General features: G+C 52.2%; 1 protein-coding gene across 1 annotated transcript in view; it reads left to right on the top strand.

The window, feature by feature from the left end:
• CES4A (carboxylesterase 4A) overlaps positions 1-14523 on the top strand; it is a 27214-nt gene extending 12691 nt beyond the window's left edge. Inside the window, 14 exon segments of the mRNA XM_017852347.1 lie at positions 267-468; positions 5492-5633; positions 5711-5844; positions 6149-6302; positions 7933-8037; positions 8119-8223; positions 8374-8412; positions 8946-9046; positions 9048-9075; positions 9599-9679; positions 10043-10196; positions 11157-11300; positions 11526-11598; positions 13748-14523. Coding sequence (XP_017707836.1) covers positions 267-468; positions 5492-5633; positions 5711-5844; positions 6149-6302; positions 7933-8037; positions 8119-8223; positions 8374-8412; positions 8946-9046; positions 9048-9075; positions 9599-9679; positions 10043-10196; positions 11157-11300; positions 11526-11598; positions 13748-13913 — 1628 coding nt within the window. The 3' untranslated portion in view covers positions 13914-14523.
• Positions 14524-15610: the final 1087 nt, after the last annotated feature.

Here is a 15610-nt window from a genome sequence, read left to right as displayed (position 1 = left end):
TAAATGAGAGAAAAAATTCTGAGAGAAGCACAAGAAAAAGTGGACAGACACACAATGGTTATGATCAGTTGTTGTGAAAAGCAGCCGCTGCTTCCCATGACAGATGGGCCAGGGTCCCATTTGTGGCTGAGTGGCTGCGCAGGGATGACCCTTTTCCCTTCTCTTCCCAGGTGTCTTGGTCCCATTTGTGGCTGAGTGGCTGAGCCAGGATCCCATTTGTGGCTGGGTGGCTGAGCAGAGGTGACCCTTTTCCTTTCTCTTCCCAGGTGCCTTGCACACCAAGAAGCCTCAAGTGGTCACCAAATATAGAACCCTGCAAGGAAAACAGATGCACCTGGGGAAGACACCCATCCAAGTCTTTTTAGGAGTCCCCTTCTCCAGACCTCTTCTAGGTGTCCGCAGGTTTGTGCCTCCAGAACCCCCGGAGCCCTGGAAAGGAATCAGAGATGCTACCACCCACCCACCTGGGTAAGAGTCAGAGGCCTGTCCACTGGGAGGGGTAGTGGGCCTGTGCCTGTGTCTGGGTGGGGCTTTGCACAACTCACTGAGAAGAACTCACTGTGTGACCACAGGCAGGCCTAGGGCCCATTCTGGGCCTCAGTTTTCAGACCCATGTCATGAGCTAACTGGTTCCGATGGTGTTTAAGTCACTGACAGTGCTGTTGTTGTTTTCTTTTCTTTCTTTCTTTTTTTTTTTTTTAGACGGAGTCTCGCTCTGTCGCCAGGCTGCAGAGCTGTGGTATGATCTCGGCTCACTGCACCCTCTGCCTCCTGAGTTCAAGCGATTCTTCTGCCTCAGCCTCCTGAGTACCTGGGACTACAGGTGCATGCTACCACGCCCAGCTAATTTTTGTATTTTTAGTAGAGATAGGGTTTCATTATGTTGGCCAGGATGGTCTCGATCTCTTGACCTCGTGATCTACCTGCTTCAGGCTTCCAAAGTGCTGAGATTACAGGCATAAGCCACCACGCCCAGCCTTGTTGTTGGTTTCTTAGAGGAGAGCTCCAGGCAAGGGGGAGGCTGTCACTGACCGTGCCCCAGCACCTGCTGCGGAGCTGCGTTTTCCTGAATGTGCCTGAGGGGCAGTGTTCACTTTCACATCACCCTCCTGACCCAGTCTGGAGCTCTTCCCTCTCTCTGGGGACTGAGGCCTGAGTCACAGAAGCATAATTGGAACAATGACTGCCCTTTGAAGCACAGGGCTTGGCAGTTTACCCAGAACAAGTGTATTTATTATTTATTCAGACTATTGAGTAATCCACTGTCCAGAGCATTCTGTGGCAATCATTAATGCTCAGCATCAGTTGGTTAAAGCACAGGGTTTAGGAAAATGTCTGAGAACCTGGGTATCAGCTGATATAAAAAGATACAAATACCACCCTAGGTGTCTAGCTGTTAAAAACAGGTTGTTGGCTGGGCATAGTGGCTCACACTTTTAATCCCAGAACTTTGGTAGACCAAGGCAAGAGGACTGCTTGAACCCAGGAGTTCAAGACCAGCCTGGGCAGCATGGCAAGACCCCATATCTACAAAAAATTTTTAAAAAATAACTGGGGGTGGTGGTGAACACCTGTGGTCCCAGTTACTCTAAAGACTGAGGTGGGAGGATCACTTGATCAAAGCCCAAGAGGTCAAGGTCGTAGTAAGCCATGAGTCGCCACTGACTGCACTCCAGCCTGGGCCACAGAGTGAGACCCTGTCTCCAAAAAAAAAAGAAACAGTTTGTCCACTGTTAGAACACGACCAGCAGTTACTAAAATACCAGGGTGTTCATTGTCATAACATTGGCTGTCACTGGTAAGATCCCAGTTATCCTGAACATTCTGTGACTTATTTAGAATCCCAAAGATCAGGGATCAGGTGACAGAACATGAGATGGCCACTGTTAGAACCTTGGAGATCAGGGATTTAGAGGTTAGGACGTTCACTATTATATAGAAGTCTGAGTGTCAGTTGTTAGAAACTATGAGCTGTCAGAACAATGCCTGTTTGGAAACGGAGTGTCAAGTGTAAGAATTTGTGGATTGCTCAGAATAGCCCATGGGTGGTGGTTGCAGTGGGCAGCAGGAGAGAAGGATGTTGCAGAGATAGTAGTTTCTGCCTGAGTAGTTACCGGGGAGGTGGAAGGAAGGTATCAGACTCCAATTTATTTAGAAAGTAAAATTGACAGGATTTGCTGGAGAATTGGATATCAGCCACAAGGTAAGAAGAGGAATCACTGATAATGACTAGTTTTTGGCCACAGCAGACAAGGAAATAGGGGTACCATTTATCAAAATGAGGAAGACTGGAGCAAGAGCAAGTTTGGGCAAAATAGGAATCCATTTTGAGCCAGGAGCAGTGGCTCAGGCCTGTAATCCCAGCACTTTGGGAGGCTGAGGCAGGAAAATCACTTGAACTCAGGAGTTCCAGACCAGCTTGAGCAACCTAGTGAGACCCTGTCTCTACAAAAGATTTAAAAAATTAGCTGGGTGCTGTGCCGTGGTCCTAGCTACTTGGGAGGCTGAGGTAGGAGGATCGCTTGGGCTTGGGAGGTTGAGGCTGCAGTGAGTTGTGATCATGCCACTCACTCTTAGCCTGAGAGACAGAGTGAGACCCTATCTAAAACACACACACACACACACACACACACACACACACACACACACACAGTTCCTTTTGGGGCCTGTTAAATTTGACGTGCTGACAGATGTTCCATGTGGAGGGCGGGTAGGTGGCTGGAGAGGGGAGACAGAAGGCAAACTGATCATCAGCATATCAGTGGTGTGAAGCCCCTGGGCCTGGATGATGGGAGAAAGGATGGTCAGAAAAAAACAACTGAGGGTCGAGGACTGGGCACTCTAATGCTTAGGCTTGGAGAGGAGGAGGAACCACTAACAAGATGGTAGGAAAATCAGGAGCACGGGGTGCTACAGAAGCCCAGAGAAGGAAAGCTGTTTGAGAAAGAGAATCTGACCAGGCATGGTGGCTCTTGCCTGTAATCCCAACACCTTGGGAGGCTGAAGTGGGAGGATCCCTTGAGGTTAGGAGTTCTAGACCAACCTGAGCAACATAGTGAGACCCTGTCTCTACAAAAAATTTAAAAATTATCCAGTGTGATAGTGCGTGCTTGTAGTCCTAGCTACTTACTTGGGAGGCTAAGGATCACTTGAGCCCAGGGGGTCAAGGCTGCATTGAACTATGATCATGTCACTGCATTCACCTGGGTGACCCTGTCTCTAAAAAAAGAGAGGAGGCTGGGCACAGTGGCTCACGCCTGTAATCCCAGCACTTTGGGAGGACGAGGCGGGTGGATCACGAGGTCAGGAGTTTGAGACCAGCCTGACCAACATGGCAAAACTCTGTCTCTTCCAAAAATACAAAAATTAGCTAGGTGTTGTGGCATGTGCCTGTAATCCCAGCTACTCAGAAGGCTGAGGCAGTGAGCTGATATCTCCCACCTGAACCCAGGAGGTGGAGGTTGCAGTGAGCCAAGATCGTGCCACTGCACTCCAGCCTGGCCGACAGAGCGAGACTCTGTCTCAAACAAAAAAAAAGAGAGAAGGAGACAGAACAAAGGGGAATATAATGTGGTCAACCACGTTGAGGGTTGTCAGTGCAAATAAGACAATGACAGAGATTTAGCTAGATGGATGTCACTGGTGACCACGGCAGGATGGCTCTGGTGGTGGGATGGGCACAGAAGCCTTGGCTGTTCATAGTCCCAGTTCCTGGCTATCAGAGCCCTGGCTTTCCTAGTGAGAAGGTAGATGTGGTTTACTAGACAGCATTCTAATACCACATTAGCTGCTGCCAAGAAGTCAAACAAAGAAGACACAAAACAATCTGTAGAGATACAGATGCTGATACCGTGGAGAAACTGGGTCTCTCCTGGAGTGGAGGGGAAGGTAGCCTGTTAAAAAGTTTGGCCTGAGGGAAAGAGAGATGGGATAGTTGCTGGGAATGTGGGTGGGGGTGGACAGGTTTGGCTTGAGTGTTGGAATGCTGTAGGGAAGGACTGGTGAAAGGGAGCAGTGATGCTCTGGGAACAGGCTAGGCTAGGACAACAGCAGAAGGGAGCAGAGGAACAGGCGAGGCAAACAGGGTGTCTTGCACCCCAAATGGTCCAGGCCCAGCTGTTATGAGAATAGACACCTAGGGGTTGGGCCAGCAGGGAGAAAAGGTGAGGTGGCCAGAGAGCCCATGCTCCAAAAATACCCCAAATATCCATACAGTATAAGGCACTGGGCTGGGTGCCAGGACTTAAATGAGTCTACCTCCATTCCTGCCCTTGGGAAGTGCATGGTCACTTGGGGAGAAAAACAGCCAACTGAAATAACTCCAGCCAGGACATGGTCAACAGTGGACAGGAGGCCGGGCACGGTGGCTCATGCCTGTAATCCTAGCACTTTGGGAGGTCAAGGTGGGCAGATCACTTAAAGCCAGAAGTTCAAGACCAGCCTCGTCAACACGGTGAAACCCCGACTCTACTAAAAATACAAAAATTAGCTGTGCATTAGCTGGTGCGTGCCTGTAGTCCCAGCTACTTGGGAGATTAAGGCAGGAGAATTGCTTGAACCTGGAGGCAGAAGTTGCAGTGAGCCAAGATCGTGCCACTGCACTCCAGCCTGGGCAACAGAGCAAGACTCCGTCTCAGAAAAAAAAAAGTGGACAGGACATCAGGAGTCACAGAAGAGGAAGTGACCAGCAGAGGAGACACCACTTGAGCTGGGCCTTAAACATGAATAGGAGTTTGCTGGGCACAGCAGAAGGCATTTGCTTGAGAGGCCCAGGGGCTTGGAGGTGGGAGGCAAGGGCCCACATGTATGTATAGCAAAGGGTGGTTGGGACAGAGATGACTGGATGGAAAGAAGGGCCTGGGTACCCTGGGTATCTGAACTTTATCCTGAGGGCAGTGGAGAGCCAGGGAAGATTTTTGTTGATTTGTTTGTTTTTATTGATATATCATAGTTGTACATATTAGGGAAGATTTGAAGAAGAGGAGTGACATAGTCCACCAGAGTGTGGCCGAGGAGTAGGAGGAGTGTGAAGAGGCTGGGATACTGTCCAGACTAGAGATGGTGATGGCCTTGACATCCCCCCAGAGATGGGGATGGAGGGGAGGGACCATATTCCAGAGCTGTTTGGGAGGCAGAAGGGAGACTGAAGGGAGGGTGGGACGTGAAAGACAGGGAGGTGCCCAGGGCAGGCAGGTTCCTGCCTTGACAGCACCAACAAGGTCTCCCACAGGAGCAGGAATCTCTTCCCAGGCAGACCCTCGGAGTGAGGCGCTGGGCAGGGAGGGGATGGTTCCTGAGAGGCCAACCTGCCTCCCAGTCCTGGGTCCTAGGGCTGGCGGAGGCCTTCCGGACATGGACACGCACGCACATGCACACGCACATGGACACGCACAGACGCTGCCTGGATTTTGCTTTGGGTTCTGTCCTCTCACTGCGGACCCTGGGTTGAAATCATCTCCCCGCGGCCGCCGCCGCTACCTGGTGCCCGCAGGTGCCTGCAGGAGTCTTGGGGCCAGCTGGCCTCCCTGTATGTCAGCACGCGGGAACAGTACAAGTGGCTGCGCTTCAGCGAGGACTGTCTGTACCTGAACGTGTAAGCGCCGGCGCGCGCGCCCGGGGACCCCCAGCTGCCGGTGAGTGCCAAGTCTCCCGCGCCCGCGGTCCCACCGCCACCCACCGCCCCGCTCAGGCCCGGGTCTTCCTCGCCCAGGTGATGGTCTGGTTCCCGGGAGGTGCCTTCATCGTGGGCGCCGCTTCTTCGTACGAGGGCTCTGACTTGGTCGCCCGCGAGAAAGTGGTGCTGGTGTTTCTGCAGCACAGGCTAGGCATCTTCGGCTTCCTAAGGTGGCGGGGCCGGGACCCTCTGGGACCGCAGCTCCGGCTGGAGCGGCGGGGACTGGGTGGGAAGGGTGGGGCGGGGATGGAGGGGTGGGGCTGCGAGACGGGGGCGGGGCCTGGCGCTCGGTGGAAGGGGCGGGCGCTCCATACCATCTGGATGGGGCGAGCTAACTCCAAGGTAGCGGGTGTGGTCGCAGGACAGGGTCTTAGAGGGGCAACGCTGGGCTGAGTGTGGGAAGCCCAGGAGGGCAGCCCTACGCACCCCGACTGTCGAAGCCCGGGACCCTGACAGTGAACCCCGCACGCCCAGCACGGACGACAGCCACGCGTGCGGGAACTGGGGACTGCTGGACCAGATGGCGGCTCTACGCTGGGTGCAGGAGAACATCGCAGCCTTCGGGGGAGACCCAGGAAATGTGACCCTGTTCGGCCAGTCGGCGGGGGCCATGAGCATCTCAGGACTGGTGAGAGCAATGCCCAGACGGACCCAGCACAGACTTAGGCTCCTACGTTCCCACAAATGTATCATCCACTGCACAGTCCTTGTGCAGGTTTGCGTGTACATGAACGTGCCTGCCACACACCTGCCCTCACCCCTGCCAAGGGTACCGCCCCTCACAGCCAAGGATGTCTCTTCTGTTGACAGATAGCACTGATGAGAAAACCGAGCCCCAGGACGGGTAGTGCTGAGGCTTGGGGCAATCAGCGAATCCAGGTGCTACCCAGCACCTCCTGCCTCTCCACATTACCCCAGAACTTTATCCCTTGAACAGAGCCCACCATCTGCCCCCTGGGCAAGGCCAGGACCTCACACCAGGCCTGCGAGCCAGGGGCATGAGTTGGAGGGCCTTGCCCCTGACTCGTGTGTAACTGCTGACCTGGGATGTGCCTGGAATGTGGGTGTAATGTAAGATGCCCTGTGAGGGGCACATGGCTGGGAAGTGAACACATCACACAGGACCTTGCTGGCCACAGTCATAATAATACTCAACAGCTGAGTACTTGTTGTGTGCCAGGCACTCTTCTAAGCACCTTAGGTGTCATCATCCATGTAATTCTTTCAATAGCCCAAAAAGAAAGCTACTGTTGTCCCCATTCTACAGATAAAGAAACGAAGGCCCAGAGAATTAAGCAACTTTATCCAAAATTCACTAAAAAGCAGAGGAAAAAAAATTTTTTGGGGGGGATGGAGTTTCACTCCTGTTGCCCAGGCTGGAGTGCAAGGGCACAATCTCAGCTCACCACAACCTCTGCCTCCTGGGTTCAAGTGATTCTCCAAAGCAGGGAAAGATTTTAACCAGCAAAGTGACACAAACAGATGTGCATTTAGAGAGATGGCTCAGCCTGCTGCATGGGACTGGGTTGGCAAGAAACAGGAGCAGAGACTTGAAGAGCTACTGGGAGGTGCAGGGATGGGGATAGGATATATCCTAGGGGAGATCATGGGGGCTGGCTCTAAAGCAGGAACAGGAAAGATGGAGAGCAGAGGATGGCTCAGCATGATCCAGGAGGCCAAATGGACAGGACTAGGGAAGTAGTCCTGGTAATTAGCAGAGATAATTAGCCCGGTAATTAGCAGAGATAGGGAAGGCCCCTGGGGCTGGGGGATGGTATGGGATAAGGAATGCCAGCCAGACAGGGATTGGCTGGAGCAGGTTTGGGACACATGAAGTCTGAGGTATCCAAGGGACAGGATGGGAGGCCCTAGATGTACTTGTTCCCCAAACTTGAGCAATGGAGAGAGGCTAACAGCTGTCAGCACAGGTAACAACCTGCAGAAACCATGAGTTCCCTTCCACCTACCCCTCATTTCTAGCCCCAAAGCAGAGGGAGACCCCTTTCCCACACCAGCAGATTCCCTCTCACAATCCCACATCCCCTCTGGAACCCCCTTGGGCCCACTGCACAGACCAGAGGCAGAAAGACCACTGGCTTTAGGTCTAAGACATCACCCCAGGACTCCTGACTCCCTCTCAGCTACTTGCCCTTCCTGGCTTCACTCAGGCTGCCTGCTCATGGCCAGACAGATGCCCAGAACAGCCCAGATGTCCCTACTTGGGCATCTCACGGGTGTTTTCCTCCCTGTTCTTGCAGATGATGTCACCCCTGGCCTCGGGTCTCTTCCATCGGGCCATTTCTGAGAGTGGCACTACATTACTCAGACTTTTCATAACTCGTAACCCACTGAAAGTGGCCAAGGTGGTTGCCTCTCCTTCCCCGGGGCTCAGCAAGGAGGGGCAGGATGGAAGCACCCCTGAGCATCCCTTCTTCTCTCTATAGAAGGTTGCCCACCTGGCTGGATGCAACCACAACAGCACATAGATCCTGGTAAACTGCCTGAGGGCACTTTCAGGGGCCAAGGTGATGCGTTTGTCCAACAAGATGGTAGGTAGAACATTCCAGCTGCCTGACCTGGCTACCCGAAGGCCATCCTCCTATCCTGGTACCCAGCCACCCCCAACTACTTCCCCAGGGACCCTATCTTAAGAGCACACTGGGGAGACTTTAACTCTGATCCCTTCCTCTCCCCCACAGAGATTCCTCCAACTGAACTTCCAGAGAGACCCTGAAGAGGTAATCAGGCCACATTTTGCAATTGGAGTATTTACTGAGCACCTACTTTGTGCCAGGCACTTGGGATACTTAGGGAATTGTTCAGGCCAAGATCCCTTCCCTAGTGGAGCTGATGTTCCAGTGGGGAAGGACAATAAACTCTGTAAATAAATATATTATCCACCTCCTTAGAAGGTGATAAGTGAATAGCAAGGAATAGAGAGGGTAAAGGGGTTAGACATGTTGGGAGGTGTGGACTTTTAAATAGAATGGATAGGACAGGACTCAGTGAAGTGAAATTTAGCAAAGATTTTCAAGAGGTGAAGGAGTGGGCTATACAGATACCCACGGTAAGCATCCCAAGTCCACGTAGCTTGGTCCTGCCTATCCTGCTCCCCTCCCACACCCATCCTCCTGGGGCTCACCATGCCAGCTCCAGTCTTTTTGCAATCAAAGAGCCTAGGCTAGAGCAGCCTCTGAAGGGGCACCCAAGGTCGCAGGGACCCTGGGAGGATACTTGAGGAAACTGGCTGGAAATGCCCTTTGCCTTGTAGATTATCTGGTCCATGAGCCCTGTGGTGGATGGTGTGGTGATCCCAGATGACTCTCTGGTGCTTCTGACCCAGGGGCAGGTTTCATCCGTGCCCTACCTTCTACCTGGAGTTCAATTGGCTCTTGCCTTACGTGAGTACCACAGTGGAGGCAGGGAAGGATGCCTCTTGGACGGTGCTGGGCACCAGGCCAGATGCCAGTAGCCCTTCTGGGGATGCACATATATTTGGGAGCCTCCTGTAGTCCCTGTACCGTAAAAACTGGCCATGAATGTTGGAGGGGAAGAAGGGCTAAGTGTGGCCTGTTGGAGATTTGAGGCCATAAATTCTCATAGTTTAGATGGGTTATGATGTTCATTCCCAAGCCTCTAGGCAACTGCAAATCCTGAAGCCCTCCCTTGCTCCTGGGTCAGGGTAGATGCCCCAACTCAGGATGGACCCCCGCTCAGTACCACTTCAGCTCTAGCCCAGGTGGTAGTGATGAGTAGGATGGGAGCAGGCGGGCAAGAGAGAGTCATGGGCCCTTCCTGGGCTGTGTGCTGTGTCTGAGAACTCATCATTAGATGGGCAAGACCCTTGGGGCCTTTGTGGCTCTGGCCAGAATCCCTCCTAATGCTCAGACCTGACCCACACTGGGGTCCTTGGCTTGTGAACAGATCGTGAAGTTCCCGCTAAACCGGCAAGCGATGAGAAAGGAAACCATCACTAAGATGCTCTGGAGTACCCACACCCTGTTGGTGAGGGACCCAGCTGGCAGGGGTGCTCAGTTTGGACAGGGCTGACCCCCCGTTTTTTTAACCTAGTAGCTGCTCTCTGCAAAGGGGCTCCCAGCCAGTGTAAGGATCTTTCTTGGAGGGCCTGGGGTTTGGTGTGGGATCAGATGACTGCTTATAGGTAAGGTGCTCAGGGTCATAGGGGAAGTTATGCAGCAAAATTCGGGGTTACAATCTGCAGAGATGGAAACTTTCTCAGGAATCTCCCTTTTTCCCCTCCCAGGCCAAAAACTCCTGGGGGGCTGAGCCTGGATCCAAGTCACTGGTGGGCCCATCTCTGGCCCAGCTGGCACCCAGGCCTCAGATAAGTGTGGCCTCCCCACCCAGAATATCACCAAGGAGCAGGTACCACTTGTGGTGGAGGAGTACCTGGACAATGTCAATGAGCATAACTGGAAGATGCTATGAAACCGTATAATGGATATAGTTCAAGATGCCACTTTCGTGTACACCACGCTGCAGACTGTTCACTACCACTGAGGTATGTGGGGTCCCCATGAGTGGCCACACTGGCCCTGTCCACTCTCCAGGTGTGCTGTTTACCAACTGGGCTTATTGACTGCTCCCCAGCCCTCTCTGTACTTCTGGGCTAGTGTAGGATTCTAAAATACCACAGAGGAGGCAGCATGCTATCAACTATGAGAGAGGAAGGGGCCAGGAGCGGTGGCTCACACCCATAATCCCAACACTTTGGGAGCCGAGGCGGGGGCGGATCATTTGAGTCCAGGAGTTCTAGACTAGCCTCACCAACATGGTGAAAACCAATCTCTACTAAAAATACAAAAAAATTAGCCAGGTATAGTGGTGCATGCCTATAGTCCCAGCTACTCAGTAGGCTGAGGCAGGAGAATTGCTTGAACCCAGTAGGGGGAGGCTGCAGTGAGCCAGCCTCACACCACTGCACTCCAGCCTGGGCAACAGAGCGAGACTCCGTCTCAAAAAAAAAAAAAAAAAAGTATAAGAGAGGAACTGGGCAACCTCAGACAGTATAGAGGAGAAGCCTGGGGTGGTCAGGGAAGGCTTCCTGGGTGAAAGGACAGGCTTAGGGGCACCGTGAAAGTCCAGGCTGACTGGGGCTAGGGGAACATGTGGGTGACAGGTTAAAGTGGGGGCTGGAAACTGCAGACACCGAAGACCCTTTAATAAGAGGCCAAGAAAGGAAGGTTCAGAACAGGGAAAAGGAAGGCTTCCATGATCCTGGCCACAATCCTGTGAATTAGGTTTTAGCATTCTCAGTCTGAAGATAAGGAATTATTGATACAATTCAGAGAGGTAGAGCTACTTGCTTTAGATCACACAGCGAATGAATAGCACAGACAGGATTCAAGTCCGCTCCCTTGATTCTGAAGCCAAAGTTCTTTTTCCTGCTTGGTGCAGGTTAGTGGGACACACGGGGTGGATGAGAAGCCTAGGCTGAGGCTTTTCCTGCAGCCCTCCTCAGTTTCCCTCTTCACAAATGCCAGACTCCCTGTCTACCTGTATGAATTTGAGCACCACGCTCGTGGAATAATTGTCAAACCCCGCACTGATTGGGCAGACCATGGGGATGAGATGTACTTACTCTTCGGGGGCCCCTTCGCCACAGGTATGAAGGCCCCACCGGACACCCCCACTGGGTGTCTAGTCTTCCACCTCTGTATGCAGACCCACCCTTCCATCGGCTGGCCACAGGGAGCTCACCAGTTCCTAATCTGTGATGCTCTCCCAAATGAAAGTCTTCTGCTCCGGAGGCAGCAAAAGTAGCAAGAGTAGGGTGGGATGTCAGCATCCCCTGCTCTGTCTGAAATCCCACATCCCATTCTGCCCCTAGGCCTTTCCACAGTTAAGGAGAAGGCACTTAGCCTCTGGATGATGAAATACTGGGCCAACTTTGCCTCCACAGGGTGAGTCTACCCCCACAACACATCTGGCCATTCTACCTGCCCAGTGCTGGACCCAATGGCCAGCTGCTTCGGATATTTGCCCCAGCATGTCCTACAGGAACTGCCGTTGGCCCAACCAGAGTGCCCCTTGTTTCTCAGCTTTCCCCAGTCAGTCACCAGATCCTAAATGTCTCCAGAATGTGTCCTTCTTGATCCATGACCCACACTCTTCATTCACTCAAGCATTCCACAGTCATTCACCACTGCTCTCTTTTGGGCCCAGCCCCAGTACTGGGAGCTGGAATTCAAGGATATTGCAGACATGAGCCCCATCCTCCAGCAGCTCACCACATAAAATCAGGAAATTACAATCTGGCACGCTGAGAGCTGTACTGGGGGAGCACAAGGCATGTTGAGAGCATAGAGGAGGTGTCTGACCCAGCATAGGGGGCAGGCGACATGTAAAGAGAGCTTTGGATAGCCTTGTGACTATTTTCTTAAAAGTTTCGCTCTGTCACCCAGACTGGAGTGCAGTGACGCAATCCCAGCTCACTGCAACCTCTGCCTCCCAGGTTCAAGCGATTCTCCTGCCTCGGCCTCCCGAGGAGCTGGGATTACAGGCCACCACGCCCGGCTAATTTTTGTATTTTTGTAGAGATGGGGTTTTACCATGTTGGCCAGGCTGGTCTTGAACTCCTGACCTCAAGCAGTCCACCCACCTCAGCTTCCCAAAGTGCTGGGATTACAGGCATGAGCCACTGTGCCCGGCTTCTCTCCTTTCAGTCCATCCGGATGATACTCAGTGTCTTTCTTTTTCTTTTTTTAAATTTTTTTGAGACAGTCTTACTCTGCTGCCCAGGCTAGAGTGCAGTGGTGCAATCACAGCTCACTGCAGCCTTGACCTCCCAGGTGATCCTCCCACTTTAGCCTCCCAAGTAGCTGGGACTACAGGCACACACCACCATGCCCGGCTAATTTTTTTTTTTTTTTTGAGACGGAGTCTCGCTCTGTCATCCAGGCTGGAGGGCAGTGGCACAATCTCGGCTCACTGCAAGCTCTGCCTCCCGGGTTTATGCCATTCTCCTGCCTCAGCCTCCCGAGTAGCTGGGACTACAGTCGCCTGCCACCATGCCTGGCTAATTTTTTTGTATTTCTAGTAGAGACGGGGTTTCACCATGTTAGCCAGGGTGGTCTCGATCTCCTGACCTGGTGATACACCCGCCTCAGCCTCCCAAAGTGCTAGGATTACAGGCGTGAGCCACCATGCCAGGCCTAATTTTTGTTTTTTTTGGAGAGATGAGGTCTTGCTATTTTGCCCAGACTGGTCTCCAACTCCCAGGCTCAAGCCATTTTCTCACCTATGCCTCCCAAAGTGTTGGTCTTATGGATGTTAGCCACCATACCTGGCCCAAGGGGTCTTTCCGAAATAACATCTGACCAAGTCACTCACCTGCTTAAAACTCTTCATAGCTTCTCTCTGCTTCAAGATAAAGTCCGAGCCCCTCAGCCTTGCATGAAAGGCCTTTCAAAATATTTTGTACGTCATCTCCTTTCCACTTCGATCCCTTTCACACACACTCTGTTTTTTTTGTTGTTGTTGTTGTTTTGTTTTTGAGACAGAGTCTTGCTCTGTCACCCAGGCTGGAGTGCAGTGGCGTGATCTCTGCTCACTGCAATCTCCGCCTCCTGGATTCATGCCATTCTCCTGCCTCAGCCTCCCAAGGAGCTGGGACTACAGGCGCCTGCCATCTCGCCCATCTAATTTTTTGTGTATTTAGTAGAGACAGGGTTTCATCATTTTAGCCAGGATGGTCTCGATCTCCTGACCGCGTGATCCGCCTGCCTTGGCCTCCCAAAGTGCTGGGATTACAGGCGTGAGCCACTGCGCCTAGCCACACACACACAGTCTGTTTTTACCTAACTCTTGACTTGTGCTTCCTCCAAAAGCCTCGGTCTTTTATATCTCTCAACCTGGCACATACTGTTTGCTCTGCTTGGAAGGCCCGCCCCAATACACACTTTCCTACTCTTTCTTAAAGATCTAAGTATCATCTCTGTAAAGCCCTCTGGAACCCCAATTCCCAAGGGCAAATTAAATGAGGGCAGGGTGAGAGAAAGAAGCATGATGAAGAGGAACACACGTAATCCTCTCTTTTTTTCTTCTGGGCAGAAACCCCAATGATGGGAATCTGCCCTGCTGGCCACGTTACAAGGATGAAAAGTACCTGCAGCTGGATTTTACCATAAGCGTGGGCATGAAGCTCAAGAGGAAGAAGATGGCTTTTTGCATGAGTCTGTACCAGTCTCAGAGACCTGAGAAGCAGAGGCAATTCTAAGGGTGGCTATGCAGGAAGGAGCCAAAGAGGGGTTTGCCCCACCACCCAGGCCCTGGGGAGACTGGCCATGGACATACCTGGGGACAAGAGTTCTACCCACCCCAATTTAGAACTGCAGGAGCTCCCTGCTGCCTCCAGGCCAGAGCTAGAGCTTTTGCCTGTTGTGTGGGACCTGCACCACCCTCTCCAGCCTGACATCCCATGATGCCCCCTACCTCAATGTTGACATCCAGTTAGGCCAGGCCCTGTCAACACCATACTGTGCCCAGCTCTCCAGCCTCAGGACAACCTCTCTTTTTCCCTTCTTCAAATCCTCCCACCCTTCAGTGTCTCCTTGTGGCTCCTTCTTATGGGAGTTCGACCCAGACTGCCACTGCCCCGTCACTGCACCCAGCTTGGCATTTACCATTCATCCTGCTCAACCTTGTGCCTGTCTGTTCACATTGGCCTGGAGGCCTAGGGCAGGTTGTGACATGGAGCAAACTTTTGGTAGTTTGGGATCTTCTCTTCCACCCGCACTTATCTCCCCCAGGGCCACTCCAAAGTCTATCCACAGGGATGTTCTCAATAAAGAAGTGTTGATTTGACCTGAATTTCTCCACCTATAAAATGGGTGCATGAAGTGAATGGTGTCTCAATTTGAGCCCTGGGAGAAAGGGAGTGTTGCTGCCTGTTCCTTAGTGGACTGTGCCTGGATGCTACACTCAGTCAAGGGGTGCTACTGCAAAGTTGCCTGGGGTACAAAACACTTGCCTTTTGCCTTCATGGTCTCAAGTGCACCCCTCAGAACAGTAGGACAGCCACACCCCACACTCACTTGTCCAGCAGTTTAGGTCTTACTGCTGCATCCAGATTCCTCTGGCATCTCTTGCAGCCCATGCATATCCCAACCTGTCCCACAGTTTTGTTTCATTGTTTTGTGGGCTTTTTTTTAAGTTTTTTATTTTTTGAGATGGAGTTTTGCTTTGTCACCCAGGCTGGAGTGCAGTGGCGCAATCTTGGCTCACTATAACCTCCACCTCCCGAGTTCAAGCAATTCTCCTGCCTCAGCCTCCTGAGTAGCTGGGATTACAGGTGCCCGCCACCATGCCTGGCTAATTTTTCTATTTTTAGTAGTGATGGGGTTTCACCACGTTGGCCAGGTTGGTCTTGAACTCCTGACCTCAGGTGATCCGCCCATCTCGGCCTCCCAAAGTGCTGGAATTACAGGCATGAGCCACCATGCCTGGCCACTGTGGGCTTTTTGGTGGTAAAATACATATGACAAATTTTACCATTTTAACTATTTTTGTTTTTTGTTGTGAGATGGAATCTTGCTCTGTCGCCCAGGCCAGTGCAGTGGCACCATCTCGGCTCACCGCAAGCTCCGCCTCCCAGGTTCATGCCATTCTCCTGCCTCAGCCTCCCAAGTAACTGGGACTACAGGTGCCCACCACCATGCCCAGCTAATTTTTTGTACTTTTAGTGGAGACAGGATTTCACCGTGTTAGCCAGACGGTTTCGATCTCCTGACCTGGTGATCCGCCCGCCTCGGCCTCCCAAAGTGCTGGGATTACAGGCATGAGCCACTGTGCCCAGCCCCATTTTAACTATTTTTACATGTACAGTTCAGTATCATTAAGTACATTCACATCATTGCACAACCATTGCCACTATTCTGTCTTTAGAACTTTTTCATCATCTAAACTGAAACTCTG

This window comes from Rhinopithecus bieti, unplaced genomic scaffold (genome assembly GCF_001698545.2).
Source record: "Rhinopithecus bieti isolate Rb0 unplaced genomic scaffold, ASM169854v2 scaffold_34281, whole genome shotgun sequence".
Lineage (NCBI taxonomy): Eukaryota > Metazoa > Chordata > Mammalia > Primates > Cercopithecidae > Rhinopithecus > Rhinopithecus bieti.
The sequence above is the reverse complement of the archived record's forward strand: the minus strand, read 5'-3'. Positions and strand labels throughout refer to the sequence as shown.